Here is a 25,401-nt window from a genome sequence, read left to right as displayed (position 1 = left end):
AGCCTTGAACGCATCGATGCTGTCGGAGTCTGATCTTCCTGAGTAGAGAATTCCACAGAGCAGGGGCCTGGTAACTGCTCAGTTTCCAACTATCTTTAAGCGTGTGATGGGTACTATGAGTAAGTCCAGTATCTCGGGAGCGGAGGTGTCTTTCGGGGTTGTAGGCAGACAGCAGAGATAGGCTATGGGGCGTGGTGATGCATAGTTTTGTAAGTAAAAAGAAGGGTCTTACAGTTGATTCCGATGTCAATCGAGTATGCAATTGTACACGTTTCACATATTAAAGCACCTATCAACTGTCTGATGTCATTGGAATGGAACAATGTGAATTCTGTTTTATGGTGGATTTTCCCTTTAATTGTCTGATGTCATACTGTATTACTCATGTAGCACTGTTCCCTTGGCCTCTCTTCCCTTCATCACCTCCTTGGCCTCTCCTCCCTTCATCACCCCCTTGGCCTCCCTCCCTCCCTTCATCACCTCCATACCCCACTCCTCTCAACATTCTCTGTATCCCTCCTTTCTCTCACTCTCTCCACCGCTATTCTCCTCTGTTGTCCCTTAGATCTGAAACTGAAAATAAATTCGGTTTTCACCATCATACACTGTATTGTTCTGTCAAATAACATTATTTAATTAGTTAAATAAATTCCCTTCATCACTCTATTGATTTGATTGAGAAGAAAAGACAACACAGCACGGTATCTAAAAATAAATAGACTTTATTTGTTTTACAGTGCACCTCTTCTCTCAAAAAATACTACAACATGCAGCCATGTGGACCTCCTCTCAATCCACTTCTGTACATTTAATCAGTTGTTTGTTTTTTTCACCTCACTCTGTCCCTGTCCGCCCCTCTCTCCTCTCCCAATGTCTCCTTCCATCTGTCAGACGTCCCACTGTTTTGTATCAGTCAGGTCTATTGATCGTTTGATATCCTGGTGGCGTGTCTCTCATTATCAGGCAGGCCATTTAGCCAATCTTTAATCTAGATCAAACCATTAACCGATCATTAATCTGCATCACCATTCCAGCTGACTAATTGGATAAATGGTCACCTCTGACCCATAGGTTACCAGGAACACTGATTACATCAGTCATATATTCCATCTGTCAATGGCTGATTAGCCTCTGTAATTGAAGATCGTTGGATGTTACTGAATAAAAGACTTGGGATGAGAATTGGTGGGTATTTGGTGCTCTCTTGCATCATCTTTTGTTATGTCATTGCTTCTTCTCTCACACAAAGTCCTACAACACACACAGGCACAGCCTACAGATTCACCTAATACAATATAGCCTACACAAGTTACTCATGCAAGAGAGAGTGAGACTGAGGCAGAGAGAGAGAAAGCGAGAGAGAGGCCCTGATTTTATGTTCGCCTAAATGGCCCTAAGGGCTTAAGCTATAAAAAAAATTATGTATTATTTATTTATTCACAATAACTGCCATGCATACCCCTTGTCAATAGCCCATATCCTATCATTCACATATCCTTGTGTAAGTGTGCATGTACAAGCATGTATTATTGAACCTACAAGATTAGCGGTAATCGCCATACGCATAAATGACAAGGCTGTTGAGTCAAAGCCATCGATGTTACTGCCTACGCATCAGGTCTGCCCACTGCCCAGCACCATAGCATAGCACCCTCCTCGTGCTGCGCTCGTGACTCCTGCAGGCTGTTTGATGACCAACGTCTTTTTATGCCCTTTCCACGCAGTGTCACACGATTATGCACTCTCTTTAAAAAAAATTGTGTGCCACTGATACACTTTGTTTTAATATGTTTTGTTTCTTCGAGTGGAGGAGGTAGTTGGTGGGGTTAAATCGCACCCAAACGTGCACGCACCGCGGTCTCGTGCGTTTCGCCAGCGCAAGTGTCAGCAGCAGGTCAGCAGGAGTGGAGCTGTAGTGGCGCCTCTGGAAAAGGATCGTACGGTGTGTTTTTTTTTACGGGGATAAACTACCGGAACAACCACACTCTGGATAACAATGGAATAATTTCTTACAGTGATAAAAGCTCAGACCATCGTTAATATAAAATCGCAATTATGGATTTTAATATTTGGGAATGTGTTTGAAGCCCAATCAGCTTTTTTCCATTAGTTATTTTCTACTGCATTCTTTTCATCTGCCTGTTTTGGAATGTCAGGAAAATCTAATGATCATTGATTCTTATGATTTTCATCAAGGTTTGATGAAAATGAAAATCTTTTGAGATGAAAGACGGCAGTTGGGGTTCAGATTTTGCACATGCACGGCTTTTGGCCAGTCTCGCGCAGCCTGTTGTCGGTGGCAAAGCGCACAAGTTCTCCGCGAGCAGGAGCCTGGAGCCGGTCTGTGCGGCGCGCGCGGGGACCACATGGGGGGTACGAGGAGGGGGACCAGCGGCGGAGGAGCTCCGGTATTCGGTCGCCTTGTCGTCGGAAGAGAAACTAGGGTCTGTGGAGCGATGATGCTGATGATGATGATGATGACGAACGGCCCGGGAGCTCGAGGTACTTGGATCATGATGCCAAAAAAGCCGCTGCTGTTTCTGCTGTGCGCTCTCGCGCTGTCCCCTCTGCTCCCACTATGTGTCCACTCGCACCCGCAGCCCTGCCAGGTGCTGAAACGGATTGGCCACACCGTCCGAGTCGGGGCATTGCACGTGCAGCCTCGTCTCTCCCCCCCCATGAGCGCCACCGCTGAGGACTGGGACACCGACACCCCGAGAGAGACCGGAGAACGCGTCAAATCCAGTGGTCCCAGCAGTGGCTCACCTGGCTACGGGAGTCTGAGGACCAGAGGCGCCGCTGGTGGCCAGAGGGGCGCGAGGAGTAAGAACCTGTCGCGCCTGCAGCGGGAAGAGAGCGCCTCCAGAGAGAACCGCGTGTTTGCGCCCCGTGATTCGGTTGTGCTCGCTGTTGAGGCTTTAAACCGGGCCGGTTTTATGCCCTACAACTTATCCTTGGAGGTAGTCATGGCCGTGGGGTCTGGTTTAGGCGAGTTACCCGCTTTTTCTTTCGACTCCTCGGATAACCCCGAGTGCGAGGACCCCTTGTCTTTCGTGGAGAGTGTGTGTCACACAGTGGTGGTCCAGGGGGTCTCCGCCATGCTCGCCTTCCCCCGGAACAGGGACGAGTTCGTGAATTTGGAGTTTGTCTCCCTCGCGCTCCAGGTGCCTGTTATCAGCGTGGTGCAGAGGGAGTTTACGCGCCACAGCGAGGTGAGTTATTAAACTATTAAAGATGTTCCCAACTGTTATAACATGTGTGTGTGTGTGCATGTGTATGTGTGCGTGTATTGTGGTTGCCTGAATACACACTAATTAACCAATTACTTTAATATAGGCTACACAAGTTGAACCCATTTATAAGTTTAGTTCCAGCACAATGGAGAGAGCAGGAACTGAGTAACTAACATGAGCATCAGCCCTGTCTATGGTGCTGAAAAACACATACTATATTCTCTCTCTCTCTCTCTCTCTCGCTCTCTCGCTCTATATATATATATCTACTAATATATTTGATGCATACAAGTGCATACAAGTCAAGAGTTCCCAGCTACATATCAAAACACAGCTACATATCTGTATATGTAGCCTATGAGATACATATTTAAAAAACGTGGAAAAAAAGAAGCTTTTTTTGCGCAGAGCTGTACACAGGCATCAGTCTATTTGATAACCCCTGGCGATAGGTCTGCTTGTTCAAAGATGAATATTAGCTAACAGCTTGGCCTAGTCTGGGAGAGGTGAACATATATGCACACTAAGGCTCATGGTGTCAGTTATACGATTACGATTACATATCTAAATGTTTTGATTCTCATAATGTTGATTCAACATTTGCTTAAACCTTCTGAACATGAGAGTGCCTTTCCTCTCCCTGTCCAACCAAAACCTTGAAGCGGTAGTCAACGTGGCCGCACTATAGAGCCTGGTTTACAAAAGGGTTTAGGGTTCAAATGTACAGTATCAACTAGGGGTGGGAATCACCAGAGGCCTCATGATACGATACTATCACGATACTTGAGTCACGATACGATATTATTGCGATACTAAATATATTGCGATATGCTGAGTATTGCGATATTAATATTGCGATATATTGTGATTCATTACCTTATTTCTGTCATGGTTTTTGCCTTATTTCACCTTTCTGTGAGGGACAGCTGTCTATTTTTGCTTTATTTCACCTCTCTGTGAGGGATAGCTGTCAATCCCTGTTCCCTGTGGTTAATTGCCTCATGGGTCGGCAGGTGTGTGGGCTTGATTGCACCTGATGCAGTGCAGCTGTGCCTATGGCCATGTGGAGTCTATTTAAGTTTGGAGATCGCAGTGTCAACTGCTTTTTCATTTTCCTAGTGTTGTCCTGTCCTTTTGGTCACGCTCATTATATTGAAGTGTAGTCTGATCTCTGATTCAGAATTGAGCTTTATGGTCTTATTTTAGGCTACTCACGTGATTCTACACATAAACTCCCTTAGTGGAGGTTTATTGTTTTACTTTTTCTAGTGATGCACCGATGTGAAAATTGTGGCCGATACCGATAACCGATATTAATATTGCTGTTCTGGCCGATACCGATATTTACCGATGTCGATATCTCTGTATAGAAAACACTTTTTTATGATAATCAAATAAAGAGCTATTTTCCAAAACGCATAATTTTTTTACCTTTGTAACTTATTTTCAGAAATGACTGATATTTTGAAACTATTTAAGGCCAAAACATGTAAAAAGAAAAAAAAAACATTACATTTTTTTTTTTTTTAATATCGGCCCTATCTTGATATCGGTCCGATACCGATGTGTAAAAAAACGGCCATATCGGCCGATATTATATCGGCGGCCGATATATCGTGCATCACTAACTTTTTCCAATATAAACTCCTTTATTAGGAGGTGTCCTTGTGGCTTATTTACTTTTATACTATACCTCTTTATTGAGAGTAGTCCTGTTTTTTGGGACTTGATTTATTTTCTTAATTACTCACTTTGAGGTTTCCACCTGTAAAGGTTGTTTTCTGTTGTTTAATTTTTCCCCTCCTAAAATATCTGCGTAAGCAGTCTAGTGGTTGTCCATTTCATGGATAACTTTAAGAGTCCCTGTTATCTGCTCATGACCCACACACACAGCCCTCACAATTTCAACTGCAAAGTAAAACTTTGTCAACATGTTTTATCTAATAAAATAAAGTTCAGTCTGTTCATCTCACTTCAATCATTTTTATTGCAGAACATGGTATTTTCTCAAGCAGACAGATGTAAACACTGTAATCTGTAATCTGTGTTGCATGTATACCTGACAAACTGAACTGTTTGTATTACAGTCATATTCCAACTTAACTGAATGCACACGTGTGCGTGTGGACTATAGGGCTGACCTTCGATTATTTTTTTGGCAATCGAAGCTTGTAGACTCCACTACAGACCAATTATCAGTGAATTGATTTCTTTTGAAATTTTGAATTTTTATTTATTTAGAATTTTTTTTTAAACTTCGATTTTTTTTTAATGTTCGAAGCTTGTGCCATCGAACGAAGCTTCGAAGCTTCGAAGTATTTAAGACAGCCCTACTGGACTACTGTACTATTACAGGTATTGAAATGAACAATGCAACTTCCTTATACATTTTTTATTTAATTATAATTTTTTTAATAAATAATTAAATATCGATACTTGGCGTCCCTGTATAGATACAGTATCGCCACGCAAAGTATCGCGATACTACTACATATCGATATTTCCCCCCACCCCTATATCAACAATGGTCCTCATTCTCGAACGTGTTCGTAAGTGCCTTGGTAAATATCTTGGTAAAAATTTCGTACCAACAGATTTACGGAAATCCTCCTCCGGATTCCTGAATGCGTGAAACAATCTTCATAAATGGGCAAAAACTTTCGCAGCTGTGCTACGCTGAATGGAGTACGTTACTCATTCTAAACTGCCAGCGCATGCCCGTATCCCTGAATTTGCATACAGACACGCCCAGCCAGCTCCTTATAAGGCCAGGGCCCTGTGCAAAACGGAAGTGAGAGGGTCTGCCATTTCATCTCTGCTGTGTTGATCCTTGTATTCAACAGGTAGCGCGGAACCGATTTGCGACTGATTACAATTCAATTCGATTAAAATGTATTGTTATCATACAGCACAAGTACAATACAACATCCAACCAAAGTGCAAATGTAATAGTAAAGTGCAATAGTAGCATACAATGCACAGGTGATGGAACTGGTAAAATGCTTCATTTGGGATAAATAGTTGATTGCGTCCATTCTACAGATTCATCGGAATTAAATAATTATAATGATAATAAATATGACAATTACGTTTTGCATTTAATAGTCATGACTCAATCAGGCGTGCACACTCCGTATTGTTAGATTCTGATGTTTCAGCCAGTATCACCTATTCGTCTGTTTGGCTTGTGTTATCACCTCTGCATCGTTGTCATACTGGCTGTGCAATCTTTGTCATTCCCCTTTAATGCAACTCCGTAACCATAAGTATTCACCACCTTCGTAAGAATTCGACACTTGACAGCGGAATACCTTTCTCGGGGAAACGTTGTTTATTCCATAAACAAAACTTCATAATCAGATGGGAACCAATTCGTATTGTCCTTGAAAAGTCTATTCTAATGATCTCTCGATGGTCATCGCGGCCTGGTGGTTATTCCAAAAGCCTGTCGTCGTGGCACTTCTCTAGTGCTGCCCCCCCCCCCCCCCCCCCCCTCTCCGTGATGGGAGGAGGGAGCCGTCTCAAAGTCTCTGCAGGTTCCTCTTCTGTGTGGTTCGTTTCTCAGTCTGACTTACACCCGGAAGAAACTCACTTTTCTATATTCACGCCATAGCAACGACAGGCCCGGCCTCTCTTCTGGTTGTCATGTGACGTGCTGTCATGGCAACGGTTTTTAACCTTTAACACACATCAAACTGCCGTTTCATTAATGTCAAACCTCTCTCTCTGACCATTGTGCCTGCGGCGGCTCTTATCAGTTGTTGTGTTCTGATGGAATGCAAACATTCTGCTCGCTGCTAACACTGACTGCCTCCTGCCTCTAAACCGCTTCCTCCACCGTCACCAGGCACAGCTAAATTATATATATATATATTTTTGTATCTACTTTTTCCTCCCATTTTCTATTTTTCTCCCATCCCAATTTTGTATCGTCCAATTCTACCCTCCCCTGTCTCGAACGCTGTTAGGCCATGCCTCCCACAAGCCGGCTGCAATGTGGACGAAGCCTTACATCACGTGTCCCCTCCGGTACTCGAGGAAGCAGCCGTTGCATCTTTTCACCTGCACAGCGCAATCTCTCAGCGGCGGGGGTCTGCGTGGGAGGGACACGCCGCCCCCGTCGCTTCCTGATTCTGCTGCGCAGGCGCACCAACCGACCTGTAGGAGTCACTGTCCACAACGTCCGATCCCCACCCATCAGCTTTCCCACCCCTAACACTGCCAATTGTGTTAGTATGAACGATTAGCCAAGCTGATAGCAATGTGGAGAGCTGGGCTCAAACCCAGCGTCTCCTGCATTGGTGGCGAGCGCCTTGCCCACTACACCACCTAGCCGCCCTCACCACCGTCACCAGGCACAGCTAGGCCTAACAAAATTAATAGTTGGTTTCAGGTTGGTTGTCAGTTTGGCCATGGGTAGGTAGGGAATTTATTTTATTTTATTTTTTTATTTTATTCTTTCCCACGGCGACTATGGATAGGGAATTTCTTTATTTAATTAAAATGTTCACAACAACATGGATGCATGTACTCTGCCAGCATGTTTAATATCCATAATACTAAATGTTTGACTAAGATTTCTATGAAACTTTATTAAAAAAAAAAAAAAAAAAAAAAATGATTTTTTTTTTTTATATAATTTTTTCTAAAAACTCATAAAATATATTGGGTCGCAACCAAATCGGCAGGGTCGGTCGGCAACCTGAAACCAACTATTAATTTTGTTAGGCCCTACCTCTCTGACCTGGCACCGTTAGATGCTGTCATCTCCCCCCAATCTATACATCACATACATTGAAAAACACCGATATCTTTCAGTATGTACAGTATCTTCACCAAGCCACCTGCCTCACCTGCTGCATCTTACTGTAAATAACCCAATCGCGCGATATAGTGGAATAGACTAATAATAGATTAACGAATTCCATATAAATCTATTATACAGGGCTGTACATTAACTTTTTTTGCACATAGCACTGGTGCTACAGAGGTTGATAGTTTTGTAGCACATGCCAAAATCGTGTAGCACGAGTATGAAACGTCTCTAAAATCTCTAAAAACAACCACAAGTAGTGCAGTTCATCAGGTATGTGACTGGCAAAGGACATGAATCTTGCATACAGGGCACACAGAATCCAAACCTTAACAAGAAAGGTTTATTTGCCCATAATGGTAAATTGCAGGGACATAACAACTGTACAAGACATCAATATGTTACGCTTCAAATTAGCAGTGCAAATCTGTTTAAATTAGTCATACAATATTTTTTTATTGAGAAAGTGTGTAAATCACTAGTAGAACAAAATCAACAAACTTGTGTGTGTGCGCACACGTGTCACAGATCTAGCATGTCTGCTGGTAACTTTTTCATATTTGGCCTACTTGTAGTACTCCTTGAATGAGATCACACACACAACGAACACACCATTGAATTAATAAGAAGTACAAGGAACTCTGCCTACCTTTGTTTCACAATGAAAAGTGCTTTATAAATAAAATGTATTATTATTATTATCACCTTATTTGCATATTGTCTCGTTATTAGATAGATAGATCGATTGATACTTTATTGATCCCCGGTGGTAAATTTAAGTAGCCAGTATTTAAGTATTGATCGATACCAACTCTGAAGTCTAAACTTCACAACACACAATATAAAACCCCTCCCTTACCTCCCTCTCCCAAACCGTTCCTACAACAATATTTTGCATGATCATGTATATACGTTTATTATGTATTATAATTTTTTTATGTTTAAATATAAACATTATCTGGCAATCCTCAGTAAATACTATCAAACTCCTCTGACGTCATCTGGTCTTTCCAAAGATCCGGTATGGGATGCGTACACACGCACACAGGGACCGAAACTAAAGCCCGCCGCCCGCCAGGGGCGCTCTGTTTTTACCTTTGGCGCTTGACACTTAGAGGGCTGCCCGCCGTGTGGCGTGTAGACGTGTAGTTCATAACCATAGTTCATAACGATACTCTTGTGCGAGTACAGATTATAGCCGCGCTCGTCTTTTTTTTCTCCGCCGCGAGATCGTTAAAAAACTACAAGTCCCACATTGCACTCAAGTCAACGGTCCAATCACAGTAGAGTGACGTGACTGGTTTCATGAGAAAAAAAGCAAATGACCAATCGGAAGCTCTTATTTGGCTTGTTTACTTCCTGAAACGCCACCATTGCCGTATGCGGGCAGTCTGCTCTAGCCAGCTACCGTTACTGTTTAAACAATGACCCAGTCAACTATTCACTTTTAGTTTAATACATGACGAGGCATTGTCTAACGGTATCTAGCTGGCTAGCTACTGATAGCTGCTGATATCAACAAATGCTCCAGCAATAGTCGACTCGAGTGCACAATACCTCCGTTCCCTCGTTAGCTAGCTTAGCTAGCTCACCATCTGTCCCAGTAAACTAAATTGTCTTAACGTTATCTACCGGGCTAGCAGTAGCTACAGATAGCTCCTGATATCAATGTCTTATAACATTGATTGAATGCGTATTCTAGCTGAGGGCATGTTGAATGTGATTTGACAATAGAACCGTAACGTTATAAATAGGGTCCAGCTGCATCGCCAGAGAATCCTTGCATGCTGAATGTAGGGTCTAGCTGAATATAGGGTCTAGCTGCAGGGCCGGAGAATCCTTGCTGGAGCTGGAGGCTACTCAAGTATACACACAGACAGTGGAGCTGTTTGCAGGCATTTTGACTTATTGCGTGGTGGCGATGTCTCGCAGATAATACAACTACAAGTATGATTATATAATATATATTTTATTTAAAAAAAAAAATTATATAAAATATATACATATTTTTTTTTAATCAAATTCTTTTTGGCAGGTAAGAAATATGCTTGGCGGGTAGACTCTTCCCATCTACCCGCCACTGGCCGGTGAGTCAAAAAGTTAATTTCGCTCCCTGCACGCACACACACACACAGAAAGGGAGGATGGCTTTCCTTATACAGTAGTAGACTTAATGATTTTAGAATATTTCAGCTAATGAAGTTATGTTTATTATCATCAACTATCCAGTTAATCTTTATAGTGCAACGTTTTGCTACTTAAATGTTAATTGAACGTACAGTAGAGAGAGGGAGGGAGAAAGGGAGGGAGAGAGAGAGGGACAGGATCAGCCCCCGATATACAACGAAACTAAGTGCAAATGTTGTATGATAGTAACATACAATCAAGCAGGGACGTGCACAGGACTTTAGAGGGGCAGGTGCTCAAAGGCTGAAAAGGGCACTACACTTGTGCCTGTTCCCCCCCACAGGGTCGGTACCGACCCCTTTTGACATTATGATCATATAGGCATATTTTTATGAATGATGAAAATAATTAGCTATTTTAAAATCAACCGTTTTCAAGTATTAACATCACTACTATGTCACAAAAGCATGTAGAATGTAAAACGTTAGGTTGGCAATAGGTTAGCAATAGGTTAAAAGTGTCCTTATATCGTTTTAAGTTTTCTATTTGTGATCGTCTATCCGACCCGGAACAGGAAATGGAAATCTTGAACCATGGGAATTGTTTTTGTAGAGGACAGTCATAGCTGTCGGCCAGCGTTGAAATTTTTCCAAACTACATTTCCCTTCAAGTTCTATGGGGGTTCAAAGTTCAGAGTTGAATTATGAATATGTCAATAACTGTTATTATTCTTGATAATAAGCCACAAAACGTAACGATTTGACAAATATTGAAACGCAGTTAGTTTCTCCTTCCTATTGTTAGCATATAGGAACAACTAGATCTGAAATTAGTTTCAAAATGGTTGCACTATGAGAAAAATAAAAAAGTACAGTCGATTACAGTAGATATTATTATCTGTTATTATGCATGCCTGGTGATACTAAATCCAAATTGAACTCGGGCATTTGAAAGATACTATATGTATATATATATAAATGTGCGAATTGGCTATAATAAGGTAATGTATAAGCATATATTCTATATTCTATAATAATATTTCAAATTGCATTGGTCCGGATGGGAGAATTCAGTACTGTATATACAGAACCTTCGGTTTTATCATCTTCCCTTTATTAATTTCCTTAGATCTTTTGTACACATGATCTCAAGAGGGTACTGAACGAGGTCAGTGGCAGTTTTTTAAGTCTGGTCATTATTATCATGGTGTTATTCACTGTCAAAGATGAAAAGAAAAATCATAATTCATATTTTCCTTTGTTTCATCACAATTTAAGCAAGCCTAGTAATAGACACAATCTTTCTGACACTGAGAATACATTCACTGAGGTCCATAGATGTACCTAGATACCAAGAATATGCAAATAGCCCTTGTAGAAGTGGAGCAATATTCCATTCACCTAGGTATACATTTTATGCAGATTTTCACCTGGGGTGGAACAGGTTACAGAGTGAGCGTAGCGCGCAAGTGGGATTTTTAAGGGCCCTTTTCGGGCGGGGGGCCCCCTTTTTATGCTTTTTGGGGGGTTTTGGTGATCAAATTTTGAATATTGAACTATAATAATCAGTGCAGGAGATCACTTATCCTTGAAAGACACTTTTATCACTGACTTAAAAGGCCCATACATCTCCATAAATGTTCAGGGGGGAGGGAATAAGTGCTTACCCTACAGACCCCAAGAAGTGCTGTATATTCTGTATTGTTTAAAGGGGAACTCCAACATTTTGGGAAATTAGCTTATTTAACATCTTCCCTGGAGTTAGACAAGAAGATACATACCTTTTTTGTCTCTGTGCGTGCATTTAGCTTTGGGAATAGACGCTCCGTTAGCATAGCTTAGCTTCATCACTGGAAGTGAGGCAGATCCGTAGCCTTACAGTGCCTTACAGTGTATTGTAAGGTCTGACATTGACCAAATTTGATATGCATGACCTTGGTGGGCTCTAGGTCAACTCCTGAAAAGGGGGTAAATGTCAGACCTTGCAATCAAAAGTTAGGGGGCGCACTGAAATTATGGCAAGGGTTATTAGCCCCCTAACTTTTGATTGCAAAGTCTGACATTGACCCCCTTTTCAGGAGTTGACCTAGAGCCCACCAAGGTCATGCATATCAAGTTTGGTCAATGTCAGACCTTGCAATAAATACACTGTAAGACACTAAGGCTACGGATCTGCCTCACTTCCAGTGATGAAGCTAAGCTATGCTAACGGAGCGTCTATTCCCAAAGCTAAATGCACGCACAGAGACAAAAAAGGTATGTATCTTCTTGTCTAACTCCAGGGAAGATGTTAAATAAGCTAATTTCCCAAAATGTTGGAGTTCCCCTTTAATATAAATGCGTTTTTTATTCCAATCCCGATTTGTATTTGAGATTCCCAAATCCCATCGGACTTGACTTCTTCGTGTCCCTCAATGAGTGTAATATCAGCATTCAACTGTATGCGCCACAGCGGTTTCTATCATCATCATCATCACCACCCACGCTATGCATAAAATATATAGGTCCGCGGAGAGGCATGCTGAGGAGGCCGTGCAAACTGCAATGGAATATGGGGCATCTCTCTCTCTTTACCTAATATTTTGATTCTATCCTGACATTTTTTTAGTTGGAAGGGCAGTCTATATGCGTAATGGTAATACAAAAAAAATAAACATTTTTATTTATTTTTTTTCAAAAAGGGCACTTTTTTGTTGAGGCTCAAAAAGGCATGTGCTCAAGCACCCCTTGGCCTCTATGTGTGCATGTGCCTGCAATCAAGCCATTTCTACACTGGCTCTTAGATGTGTGCAAGCAATGTAATAAATAAATAAAACCAACAATAAATAATATCATAATAACAAGATGGTATATGGAATATTAATAGTATATTCCACTATCTATATCCGCGGCGATCGGCTTAGTTAACATTACATAGGGTTCAGTAAAATACTCATTTTTAATTACAACATATTTTCTAAGTTTAGGTTTTTTACATATCTCCACCTTCCACTTATTTAATTCTTTATTTATTTGTTTATTTAGACGGGACAGAGCATATTACTGGACACTAGGGCTGTACCGAATGTAATTTTTTAACATTCGAAGCTTCTATTGAACTATTCCAACGAAGCTTTGAATGTCTGTAAAAAAATTATTTTATAAAAAAAAAAAATACAAATTAAACCTTTTTTTCTATTAAATTTTTTTTCTCAAACTAAATCCTCAATTTTAATAAAGTGATTAATCTGATTAAATGAGTCTTTTTTAATTTATTAAATCAACTTTCTTTAATGAATATAACTCGATCAGTTTCGTCAACATAAATAATCCAATAAGGGCACGGTTGGTATGAAAGTGATGGTGACGTCTTATAGTATAATATTATAATAGTGTAGCCTAAACTTTATCTGCAACTGTGAAGAAAAACCCCATTGGTTTAAACAGATTGAATAGACATATACAAAAAAGATTAAAAAAAAATTCGAATGTTGATTTAGAATTCGAATGTCAACATTATGATCTTCGAAGCATTCGGTACAGCCCTACTGGAGTGGACACTACAAATAAATGCAGTGTAAATACACCGGATTTAGCAAGAATGCTAATTTTCATCCGCAGTCCCCACACAAAGCATAAAAACGAAACATGCAGGCAGTGAAGCATAACATGCTATGAGACAAGGCATAAAAACATACATACAGAAAAAAGTACAAGGTATAAATGGTGCACTACAATATAATTTGACTATACCTACATGGTCACAGGTTTGGTTGTCGAGTAACCATTTTTTAGATTGAATTTAAAAGATGGAAATGATGTACAATCTCGTATGGTCAGTGGTAGATCATTCCAGATGAAACAACCCTGGACTGAGAGGGTGTTTTTAGCAAAGGCGGTTTGCCAGCCGGGCACTTCGCAATCCCGTCTAGTGGTAGCTCTAGTGCTGATACCTAGTGCTGGCTTCCTTTCTATGAATTCCTCAGAGGGGGCGGGCACAGACCATGTAGGGTCTTGTAAATAACAATAGCCTGTTTAAAAAAAAATTAATTGGCAAAACTCAAAAAAATTTACCTCTAAAGAATGTGACAGTGGTGATATGAGTGAGGTTTCTTATCGAATAATTTAACTGCACTCTTGTATAGCTGTTCTATGGGTTTGAGGATCGTCACACCTGTGCAAGACCAGTTTGTGAAGCAGTACTCAATGTGTGATAGAATCATACAGTGAAGATAGGATCTAGCAGCACTGACTGTCAGGAAGGGTCTAATATGTTTGAAGTTTTGAAGGTTGAATTTGATTGTGTTTGTAACTTTCTTCACATGCATAAATTATAGCTCAGTTGTAGCTGTAACAGAATAATTGTATTAACTATTAATTAACTATTATTCAATAGCGTTTCAATTATAATGAATTAAATAATTGTATAAAGAATTTTCAATGTTCTGTCATCTAATAATATATTCCATTGCCTTTCCTATCTGTATCAAAGTCAAAATGTTGGTATCATAACAACACTACAAAAGCAGCTTGACAACCGATATCCTTTGCGTCTAGTAGGCATGGGCCAATTTGTGATTTTGGTGGTATGTGCTATTTGCACAGATGTTTAGCCCTTGAATTAATTAATGAAAACTTTATTTAACAGATTGCAGAATGGGTACAATTAGGGCTGGGCGATATGGAGAAAAAATCATATCGCGATAACGATATGATAATGTTATCATATTTCTCGATATCGATAATTATCGAAATTGTTATATTTATTTTTTTATTTTTTTTAAACAACGCTGTATGTTTATTTTGCAGCAATTCTTTGTCGTTGCCGCCATCTTTAGTGTTACATCCCCTCACACTCCAGTTCTCAGGCTGCAGCTGGTTTAAAAGCGAAAGTAAACCGGCTTCTCTGCTGGCTGTGGCTCCAGGGGAGTTGAACAGTTCTGGCTCTGCTAGTTTATTTTCGATCTTTTGGCGCTTTTTTGGTGGACAAACCACCGCACATGTGCACCGTGACTCGTGACTGTAGTCTAGTTCTGCTAGCACACATCGCCTACTGTGTACAGACGGTTTCAAACTGTATTTTAAATTAGAAAGCAAACAAAATAAATGGACAAGAGAAAAATAAATCTCAATTTGGTCAGTATTGTCATTTGGACAAGCAAAGCCATTACTTTAAGTTGCAGGCAAGAAAGACAAGTCTGTCCACTGTCTCTGGTTTTAAAACTGCCCTGTTGCAGGTCACAAAAAAAAATTAAAAATTATATATATAAAAAAAAACGATTTTTCGATTTTTTTTATTTCGATATTTGATATTGATTATTAAAATATATCGCGATATTTATCGTTATCGTTATATCGCCCAGCCCTAGGAATTTTTTTTTGCCATTTTTTTATTGATGAAAACTAGAGCTGGGCCGTTAACGGCGTTAACGTGCTGCGTTAACGCTATACTAGTGTATCGCGCGATAATATAATTAACGCATTAATCTAATTTTTTTTTTTTTTATAATTTCTTTTTTTTTTTATACATTTTTTTTTCTACCTTTATTTACCCAGGGTAGGTTCGCTGAGCACAGATGTTCTTTTCCATTCACACCTGGGAGCTGCCCAGTACAACCACAGTTGACACCATTGGCCACTGAGCAACTCCACTGGAGCAGTTGATTCAAGCCATGTCACATAGTTCAAGTTTGAAATGATTCTTTCTGTTTTGCTCCTGAGAGTGTGCTAGATACTGTACTGTACTGGTAATATTATGTATTTGTGTTAACTTCTGAATAAAACAACTTATTAAACACAAGTACATCTTATTGAACATTATTTTGATATTTCATTACCAATTATCATAGCAAAACAGCTTTTTCAAACAGTCTGTAATGCATTTTGGAAACGGGAGATGGGCTCATGGTGTAATGGGCCACCTGGCCTGAGAAACATAAGGAGGAAAGAAAAAGTAAGGACTTACTTCTGGTCATTATTTGGGTAGAACACACATATTTTGAATGCCTTCGGCAGGTTTTTATTTTTTATTTTTTGTTGAGCCATTTTAATCTAGATTAATCTAGATTAAATCCAGGATTGCAGATAGATTAATCTAGATTACAAAAATTAATCTATGCCCACCTCTAATGAAAACGCATAATATGGTTTTTACCTATACATTCGGATCAGCAGTTCAGCACCTGCACTGTTGGTGGATGAGCCTAGTAAAGGATGTCACATTGCGTTCATCTTCAATGAATGGACCAATGCAATAGTCTACCAAAGCCCCCCCTCTCTCTCTATATATCTCACACACACACACACACACACACACACACACACACACACACACACACACACACACACACACACACACACACACACACACACACACACACACACACACACACACACACACACTTCAGAAACAAACATAGTATCAATGAGAGCATCAATCATACACCTGAGTGATGTCTAGTAAAAAAAAATTAAAAAAAAATCTTTTTTTGGGCCCCCCCCCCCAGTGCTGGGCCCTTGGAATCATCCTAAGCTACCCCCCCCCCCCCCCCCCCCAGCTATGCCCCTGTGCACACGCACAGTATAATATGCATAAATAGTTTGTTAATAAACTCTGTGTTACTTGAACAATTTTCACTGTGCTCCTAAATTTCTTTGTGTGCTCCTAAATTTTAATTTAGATTTTATTTATTTAAATTTTATTTAGGATACATGTGCTCCTTGGGAAAAAGGTTAGCGTAGAGCCCTATATATGGAGACATTAACATTACGTTATCAAACATAGGGACGAAGACTGTAAAAAAAGGGTCGACAATGTTTTATAATCTTTATGTTAATTTTCATCATAAAAATTCTGTGCCCCCGAAATACAAAAAAATTCCCCCGAAAATCAATTAACCCATTCTCCGCCAATCACGTGTTAAGGCGGGTTTCTCCGCCATGCGTTGTCTGCCAATCACGCCGTAAGGCGTGTTTGAGATCAATATTTCATATTTTCGTCATGGTATTCATATTTCACTCACAGAGTCTTGGCTGATGCTGTCTGAGCCATCACAACTCTGCAACGCTTCAATACCGCCACCTGGTGGCCGATCGGCGAGTTGCCAAACCGGAAGTGCCCATTGTAGCTCGGTCCGTCCCCTATTTTCGTCCGGCCACTCGTTTATCGTCCCGGGGCTCAATACAGACACCGTCAATATGGATCTTTGCCATAACTCAATAATCAACATGATTTGGACGTGTATTAGTAATATACAAACCGGAAATGGATCGCATCGATCAACATCCCATAATTGGGATCTGTTTGCTCCACTCTCATCGCCCAATGCTACGAGGAGACTGGGGTGAGTTTCAGCGTTTTTCTTTATCATTTTCGATACAAACTGCTCTGATCAATATATCATCCATACTACATAAATCATTTAACGTCGGTCATTGAATTATAAACGACCCCCCCCCCCCCCCTCCGTTCACCCGCAGATGATCAGTCATGACGTTTAGGACCATGTGCAGTTGACATTTTTAATATAGCATGGATCGGTATCAAACTGCATTTGATAATCTAATATATGCTTTATGCTTATATCTCACGTTCTATGAAATACTGCAGAAAACGATAAAAACATATTTATACTCTAGACGGTATTTGATGACCATATATAGTCATCATTTTAGTTGACTAAATTCCTAAAATCCGCCTAAAAATACATACCTAAGTAAATGGAAGATTTCTCCACTTCTACAAGGCCCATTTGCATGTTCTTGGTATCTAGGGACATCTATGGATCTCAGGGAATGTATTCACAGTGTCAGCAATATTGTGTCTGTTACTAAGCTAAGTAAATTGTGATGAACCAAAGGAGAATATCAATAAAAACATTTCTTCTTTTATTTTTTCATCTTTGACAAGCTTGCCACTGAGCTCATTCAGCACCTTCTTGAGATTATGTGTACACAAAATCTAAGCAAATGAATAAAGGGAAGATGATTAAACAGGAGATTTTGTAGAGACAGTACTGAATTCTGCCATCCGGTCACATGCAAATTGAAATAGAATATAGAATATCAGGCCTATAAATGACCTTATTATGGCCAAATTGCACATCTATGGATCAGGCCAAATCTCCCCTTTCCAATGGCAGAGTTCAATCTGGATTTGGTATCACGTGATTCACAAACCGTGAATGAAATCTACTGTAAGTACAGTTACTTTTTTATAAGCTACATTTCTCCGCCATTTTCATCAGATTGCAACGCTGTTTTTTGCTAGACTTTCACAGAAAGGTAGAGAAACGAACTGCATTAAGTTTTATGGCAATAACGTTCAGGTTTGTGGAAGATAATCCAGAAAAATAAGAGAAATAAAAAAGTCAATCCAGAAGTCAGATGATTGACAGGGGCTGGCATGAGCCAGGAAGTGTAGTTGTTTTAAATTCAAAAGCCCATCGAGTCCTGGGTCTCCTCTCCTCATAAGACTACAAACAAAATGGCGGCGTAATTTCCTTGCGTCTATTCTTTTCCGACTAGATTTCTATAACTCATATTTCACTAATAACACTTTAAACCATTGGTAAACAAACGTATTGCTGAAAATATACAATTTGACTGGTGTTTTGACAGGGTTAGGGTCTTTACTCTTGGCAAAAAAAAATGAATAAAAACATTAATTCATACATTCTGTAGAGATGGATTTATGGCGTGATGTCATTGTGGGTCCGGTACCGGGCTTAAGATGTTAACACTGATTGTTAATGATACAAATAGTGTAGTATTTATTATCGTTATAATTATTTTATTCCACGGATGTCTGTCATATCTAAGTGATATTGGCATGACATATTTAGCATAACATCTCATTTAGTAATGTCAATACTGAATGACTGCGCACTTGTCAAGAGCCAATTGTGCATTTGTTTAATACTGACATTACTAAATGAGATGTCATGCTAATATGTCATGTTCTACAGTAGGACTCACTTATTTTACTTGACTTATAATACCTAATAAAACAAGTCATTAGAATAATAGAATAGAAGCCTACTTTGCTGGAATGATTCATTTAGCATGTATACAGTATGTGTGTGTGTGTGTGTGTGTGTGTGTGTGTGTGTGTGTGTGTGTGTGTGTGTGTGTGTGTGTGTGTGTGTGTGTGTGTGTGTGTGTGTGTGTGTGTGTGTGTGTGTGTGTGTGCGCGTGTGTGTGTGTGTGCACTGAGCCTGCCTCACGTTTAGCAATATGAATACATCAAACCAACAATAAATAATATCATCGAGAAAAAGGCAGTATATGGCATATTAATACAGTATATTCCACTATACAGTAGCTACTGTATATTTCCTGCGAGCGGTTCAGTTCTTATTTATTTAGTTTGCAGTGTGTGTGTGTGTAATGCTCACAATGCCTCATTGAGTCAGGACTATAAATGCAAAACATAATTATTAATTAATGTAAAGAGCTCACTCCACTGCACACTCTTCCAGCATGGCTGACAGCTCACTACACTGCACACTCTTCCAGCATGGCTGACAGCTCACTACACTGCACACTCTTCCAGCATGGCTGACAGCTCACTCCACTGCACACTCCCCAGTGTGGCTGAGAGCCACTAGAGCCAATATTATATATTATATATAAAATAATGTTACAATACCTGGCAGTGGTTCCTCTTTATTTAATATACAGTGGCATAAAATTGCAAATGTTGCAGAGTAGCCTTGGCTGACGCCAAGAAAGTTGGGCAGGCAGCATGGGAGAGGTCGCCTTTGGCTGACCGGGTAGATGTTCTGCTTCCCACAGTGTTGTGTGTTACAATGGTGCCTTAATTCCGCAAGGAGAGGTCAGATTTGTGTGTGTGTGTGTGTGTGGGGGGGGGGGGGGGGGGGGGGTGTAACTCATACACTCGTTAGTCCTCATGCTAGGGTCCTCTAAATGTAACCCATACAGTTAGTCCTCATACCAGACTCCTCTAAATGTAACTCATACAGTTAGTCCTCATACCAGGCTCCTCTAAATGTAACTCATACAGTTAGTCCACCTTCCAGAGTCCTGAAAATGTAACCCATACAGTTAGTCCTCATTCCAGGATCCTGGGAATGTAACCTATTTGTGCAGCAGATAATTCCATATTTCACAAGAATCGTTCAAAGTATCGTTCACAAGTAACACTCCTTTGAAAAAAGTGGCACTGACTGGCCACACACAATTTTTTTTTTCAAGAGCTACCAAGTGTTGTACCAATATGTCCTATATCAGCTTGTAATTATCATAGAATAAATATATTTTGGTCTAAACTATGATTTAAACCTCAAAATGGAAACGAGATCCAAATGAGGCCAGGGACATCGACGCCAAGTGGCAAACAAGAATAAAGTTCCATCAAATTGGTACAAAGACAGACCTCTTCCACTTTCTGGCTGAAAAGATTGCTCACATGACGGTGCCAAACATGGTTGTTGTAAGCAAGGGACCTGGGCCCTCATTTATCAATGCTGCGTACGCACAGATAGTATGTGTGTAAACCGTGCGTACGATCATTTCCAAGCAAAGTGTGGGATTTATCAATATGAACATGTGCTTGAGATTGTGCGTATATCTACGCACAGCTTGGACCGTGGGTACATGGCGCCAAGCGGAAGAATAGGAAAATCGCAACAGACTTTCATGCATTCCTACATTCGAGTTTCAACACCAACATGTTTATATGACTTGTAACTGAGGGGTACAATTCCCTGACTGTATTACTAGATATGATACTTACTACCACTACCTTTGTACTTAATATTCGGCCACCCAGTACACGGCATAAATATATTATCATAAACACTCTCACGTAGATGAAACGGATCCAACACAAATGTACGAAGTCGAAGTATGCGTTTATTACTACACAGCAATGGTGTGTAGAGCAAGCACTTAATCACTTAATTACATTTATGAATTGAAATAGTATGCACTTTTATGGCAAAGAGTATTCGTCGGTATATCAATAGAGAATGTCCAATCTCTGATGGCGCAGGTGGTAAATATACGACCTGGAATAGTTAAGGAATAACAGCAATGATACTTTAATGATTATATACTAGATACACTAAGGGGGGGTTAATCCGGTCGCTTGTAAGCCGACAGGAGTAGGAGGGGGGGGGGGTAGAATCCGGCTGCCTCGTCCGGCCAAGGGTATCCCAGGTGAACCCACTGTAGTGCCGTTCAATGCGCCGGCGATCCTTGGACCACAGATGAAAGCAGGTGGACTCTTTGTGGGCCGGCTCTCTCCGGTCCACGGGGGAGAGACGTGAAGCGACCTCGTCTTGCAGAGCGTCGCCTCACCTTGCGTCCTCTCCAGGGGGGGGGGTTCCAACACACGGCAGTGTCGGGGGTCTTTATCCATGGAATAATCAAAGTATACAAAGCATAATCCGTGCCTGGGAAGGCGGGCTGTCGTCGGTAGAATAATCCGGTATACAGGTCCACTCGCTCGTCGGCTCTGGGGCTCCTCGGGTGCAACTTCACATGGGGTCAACCACCCTGGGTAAGCAGCCAGTTCTCTGCCCGAAACGATGGGGTACTGACTACGGTAGTATTCTCACCGCACGAAGCACTATATATTAACAGACTATTATTAGCTTAATAGACTACGTCCAACTCGACGATATAGTGCCAAATATGACTATTCAAATATTAATATACACGATGTCTCAATACCGATGGTAGGCGAACTTGGCCTTACTCCCACACGTGGCGTCGCGGGGAGGCTTTACGTCTGTGACTCTATTGGAGGGTAAGAAACTGGACTGAAAAGGAAGTCCTACTTTAGTAGCGCAGTATATATACGCACTATGAACAAATAGTCCCATTAGTGGTGCGGTAGTCAGATTCCTACGCGGAACTAGGACTTGTTCGTACATGTGGAGCGGTACGTTTGAACTGGGTCTGAGGGGTATGGCAGCCTGGCACCAAGGTCTCGACCAATAGTAGAATGGAGACTATTATGGGATGTTCAGTAGGCTAGAATGGATATTCAATGCATATTGTACAAGGAATATACAAGGGATATCAGGGAATATTAGAGAATATACAAATACAATTAAATATATAAATAAATATATATATTCGGTTCAATCTGGCCCTTCACAACAGCCACCCCCTGACTAGGTCCCAGACCTAATCAGTTAAACAGAGACAGATTAATCGCGTTGTCTATTTACACATAAGGGTTTGCTGTAGGGGTCAGTCAACTTCACAAAGTCATAGGGTTGTAGGGTCATGGTCATCATCGATTGTGTCTGGGAGTCGAGGCAGTTCTATGAGCCTCGCCACGGGACGGGTGTAAGTGCGACCCTGGACGAGCACTTCAGCTGCTCGGACCTTGCCGTCGGCACCGGTGATCACTTTGCTTACGCGGCCGGCCGGCCACATAGCTCTGGGCAGTGATTGATCAATAATCATGACGACTGTTCCTTCTGTCAAATTGTCTCTCTCCTTTACCCACTTCTGGCGGGTCTGTAGAGACGGTAGGTAGTGCAGTAGGAAACTGTTCCAAAACTTGTCGGCTAATACTTGGCTGTACCTCCACATTCGTCGGCCGTTCGCTTCTTCAGGCCGGTACATTGTCTGGGGTAATGCAGGATCTAGCCGCCCCATCAGGAGTGTGTTGGGGGTAACTGGGTCGATATCCGCCACATCACTGGAGACATATCCGAGGGGCTTCGAGTTAAGTACTCCCTCAATCTCCGTGAGGACTGTCATTAGGACTTCTTCCGCCACAGTCTGGGCCCCAAGTACTGCGTACAGGGCTGTCTTTATGGAGCGCACTTCTCGTTCCCAAGTGCCACCGAAGTGGGGTGCGTTTGGGGGGTTGAATTGGAAATCAACCTGTGCTGGAGCGAGGTGGGTCTTAAGTTCTGGGCCCATAGCTTGGAAGCTCTCTCTCAGCTCTCTTTCGCCGCCTTTGAAGTTTGTCCCATGATCGGACAATAGGGTAGACGGTCTTCCTTTCCGTGATGTGAATCTTCGGAAGGCCATATTGAGTCTGTGCTCATGGTCGGGAGAAGCTCGATGTGTATCGCTCTGGTGGTCATGCATTTGAATACAATACCCCACCGCTTCTCGGTTCCTCTTCCTTTCTTTATGTGCAGCGGGCCAAAGCAGTCCATACCCGTTGAGTGGAATGGCTTGTCACCGATTCGGAGGCGACATGGAGGAAGGTCAGCCATCCTTGGTATGCTGGGCTGCGCGCGCCACTTGCGGCAGTCTAGACATGTTCGCTGGAAGCGTCGTACCGCCTCTCTTCCTTGTAGGATCCAGTAACGACGTCTGATTTCCGCGAAGACTCTTTCTGCTCCTGCGTGATGTACATCCTCATCGTATTTCTTTATAATCAGCTCTGTGACCTTGTGTCGGCTGTTCAATACGATCGGGTATTTAATGTCATCCGGTAGATTGGGGGCTCTGCGTAGGCGACCACCCACTCTGATGAGGGTATGAGCGTCGCTCTCGGGGGCCAGATGAATTAATCTGCTGTCGGATGGGACGGGCTTTCCTCCCTGTAGACAGGCCAATTCATCGGGGAACGAGTCTCTCTGGGCTCGCTGCAGTAGAAGCAATTCTGCTTCCTCGTAGTTAGCTGCTGACATATCAGCGGGGGACTTGCACTCCGGGTGGTACCGCAGGAATGTTCTTTGTTGTGCACTCTCTATGGACGTGCAATCGTCTATGTTAGGGTCGGTGGAGGCTACGGTGCTCAATCCACAGAACACAGACTTCTTATTTTCCACCTCCTCTGGACTTGCTTCCCTCGGGATAGGCGTGGGCCACTGTCCTTCCGGGAGTCTTAGGAATGCGGGGCCGTCACTGTAGACATTGCGACGGGTGAGGTCATCCAGGGGCATCCCCCGGGTGATGACGTCAGCTGGGTTCTGTTTTGTATCAACGTAGCGCCACTCTGTTTCTCCGGTTAACTCTTCGGTTAAGTCTTGAATCTCGGTGACTCTGACTCCCACGAAGACTTTGTACTTGCATGAGTCCGATTTGATCCAGGCGAGTACCGTCGTGGAATCTGACCACAGGATTGTTCTAGACACCGGTATGGTGAGCTCACGTTGGATGAGCGTGGCTAGGTGCGCTCCGGCTAGGGCTGCGCAGAGCTCTAGACGTGGGATAGATTGTTGCTTGCGTGGGGCTATTCTCGAGCGGGCGAGGACAAATGCTGTGTAGATCTCTCCCCCCTGGTCTTGGGCCCGCAAGTAGGCTACTGATCCGTATGCGACCTCTGAGGCGTCACTGAAGACGTGTAAGTCCATTTTACATGTCTCTGGCCTCACCGTGGGTGGGAAGTAGCTTCGGCGCATATTAACGCCTGGGAGTGAGTGGAGCTCCATCTCCCACTCTCTCCAGGTGGATGCAAGGTGTGCGGGAATGGGGTCGTCCCAGCCCTGGTCCTTGTCCCACAATGCTCGTACAATCATTTTGCCCTGGTGGTGTACGGTAGAATACATCCTAGCGGGTCATATTGTCGGGCGAGTGTTGTGTACACACTCCGTCTGGTGGTCGGCGCCGCCGCCGGCCTTCCCTGCTCCGTAGTCAGGGGCTTGTGTCTGTAGTGAAGCGAATCTGTTTTGAATCGCCACACCAATCCCAGGGTCATCTCCTGGGCTTCTCCCGGGATTGTAGCCATCCAGGTCTCGCTGCTGGCTGCCTTGTCCTCGGAGGAGAGGCTGCGCAGTACTTGCGGATCGCTGCTGGCCCACTGCCTGAGATCAAAGCCGCCTTTGATCAATGAGGCGCGGAGTTTAATCAGGAGAGCCTCGGCTTCTTCTTGGGTTGAAAGGCTTTGTAGACAGTTGTCTACGTAGAAGCTGTTCTTTACGCTGTGTCGGACCTCTTCGTCCGCTGCTGGGTCCTCTGCTACATGTTTCTGTAGTGCAAATGTAGCACAGCAGGGGCTGCACGTCGTTCCGAAGGGGAGGACTTCCCATTGGTAGATGGCTGGGTGCTCATCTCCTGGCTTCTCTCTCCATAGGAACCGTAACAGGGGCTTGTCCGCCTCTACTAATCTCACCTGCAGGAACATTCCTTTAATGTCCCCGCTGATGGCCACCTTTTCCTGGCGGAAGCGGAGTAGAACGCCGAGTAGGGAGGGGCCGAGTGTGGGACCGGGCAGTAACTCTTTATTTAGATTTTGGGATCCGATCTGGTAGCTGCAGTTAAATACTATGCGGTCTTTACCGTTGTGATGGACCTTGTGGTGGGGCACGTA

General features: G+C 42.3%; 1 protein-coding gene across 1 annotated transcript in view; it reads left to right on the top strand.

Annotated features, from left to right (window-relative positions):
- Positions 1-2,456: 2,456 nt before the first annotated feature.
- The window catches only part of grin3a (glutamate receptor, ionotropic, N-methyl-D-aspartate 3A), a gene marked incomplete at both ends in the record, with an annotated part of 212,036 nt that continues 189,091 nt past the window's right edge, over positions 2,457-25,401 (top strand). The window contains 1 exon segment of the mRNA XM_084324958.1: positions 2,457-3,212. Within this exon segment, the coding sequence (XP_084181084.1) occupies positions 2,457-3,212 (756 nt within the window).

Source organism: Notolepis coatsorum, assembly GCF_963971535.1.
Source record: "Notolepis coatsorum genome assembly, chromosome: 11".
Taxonomy (NCBI): Eukaryota; Metazoa; Chordata; class Actinopteri; order Aulopiformes; family Paralepididae; genus Notolepis; species Notolepis coatsorum.
This window is presented reverse-complemented; position numbering and strand designations above follow the sequence as displayed.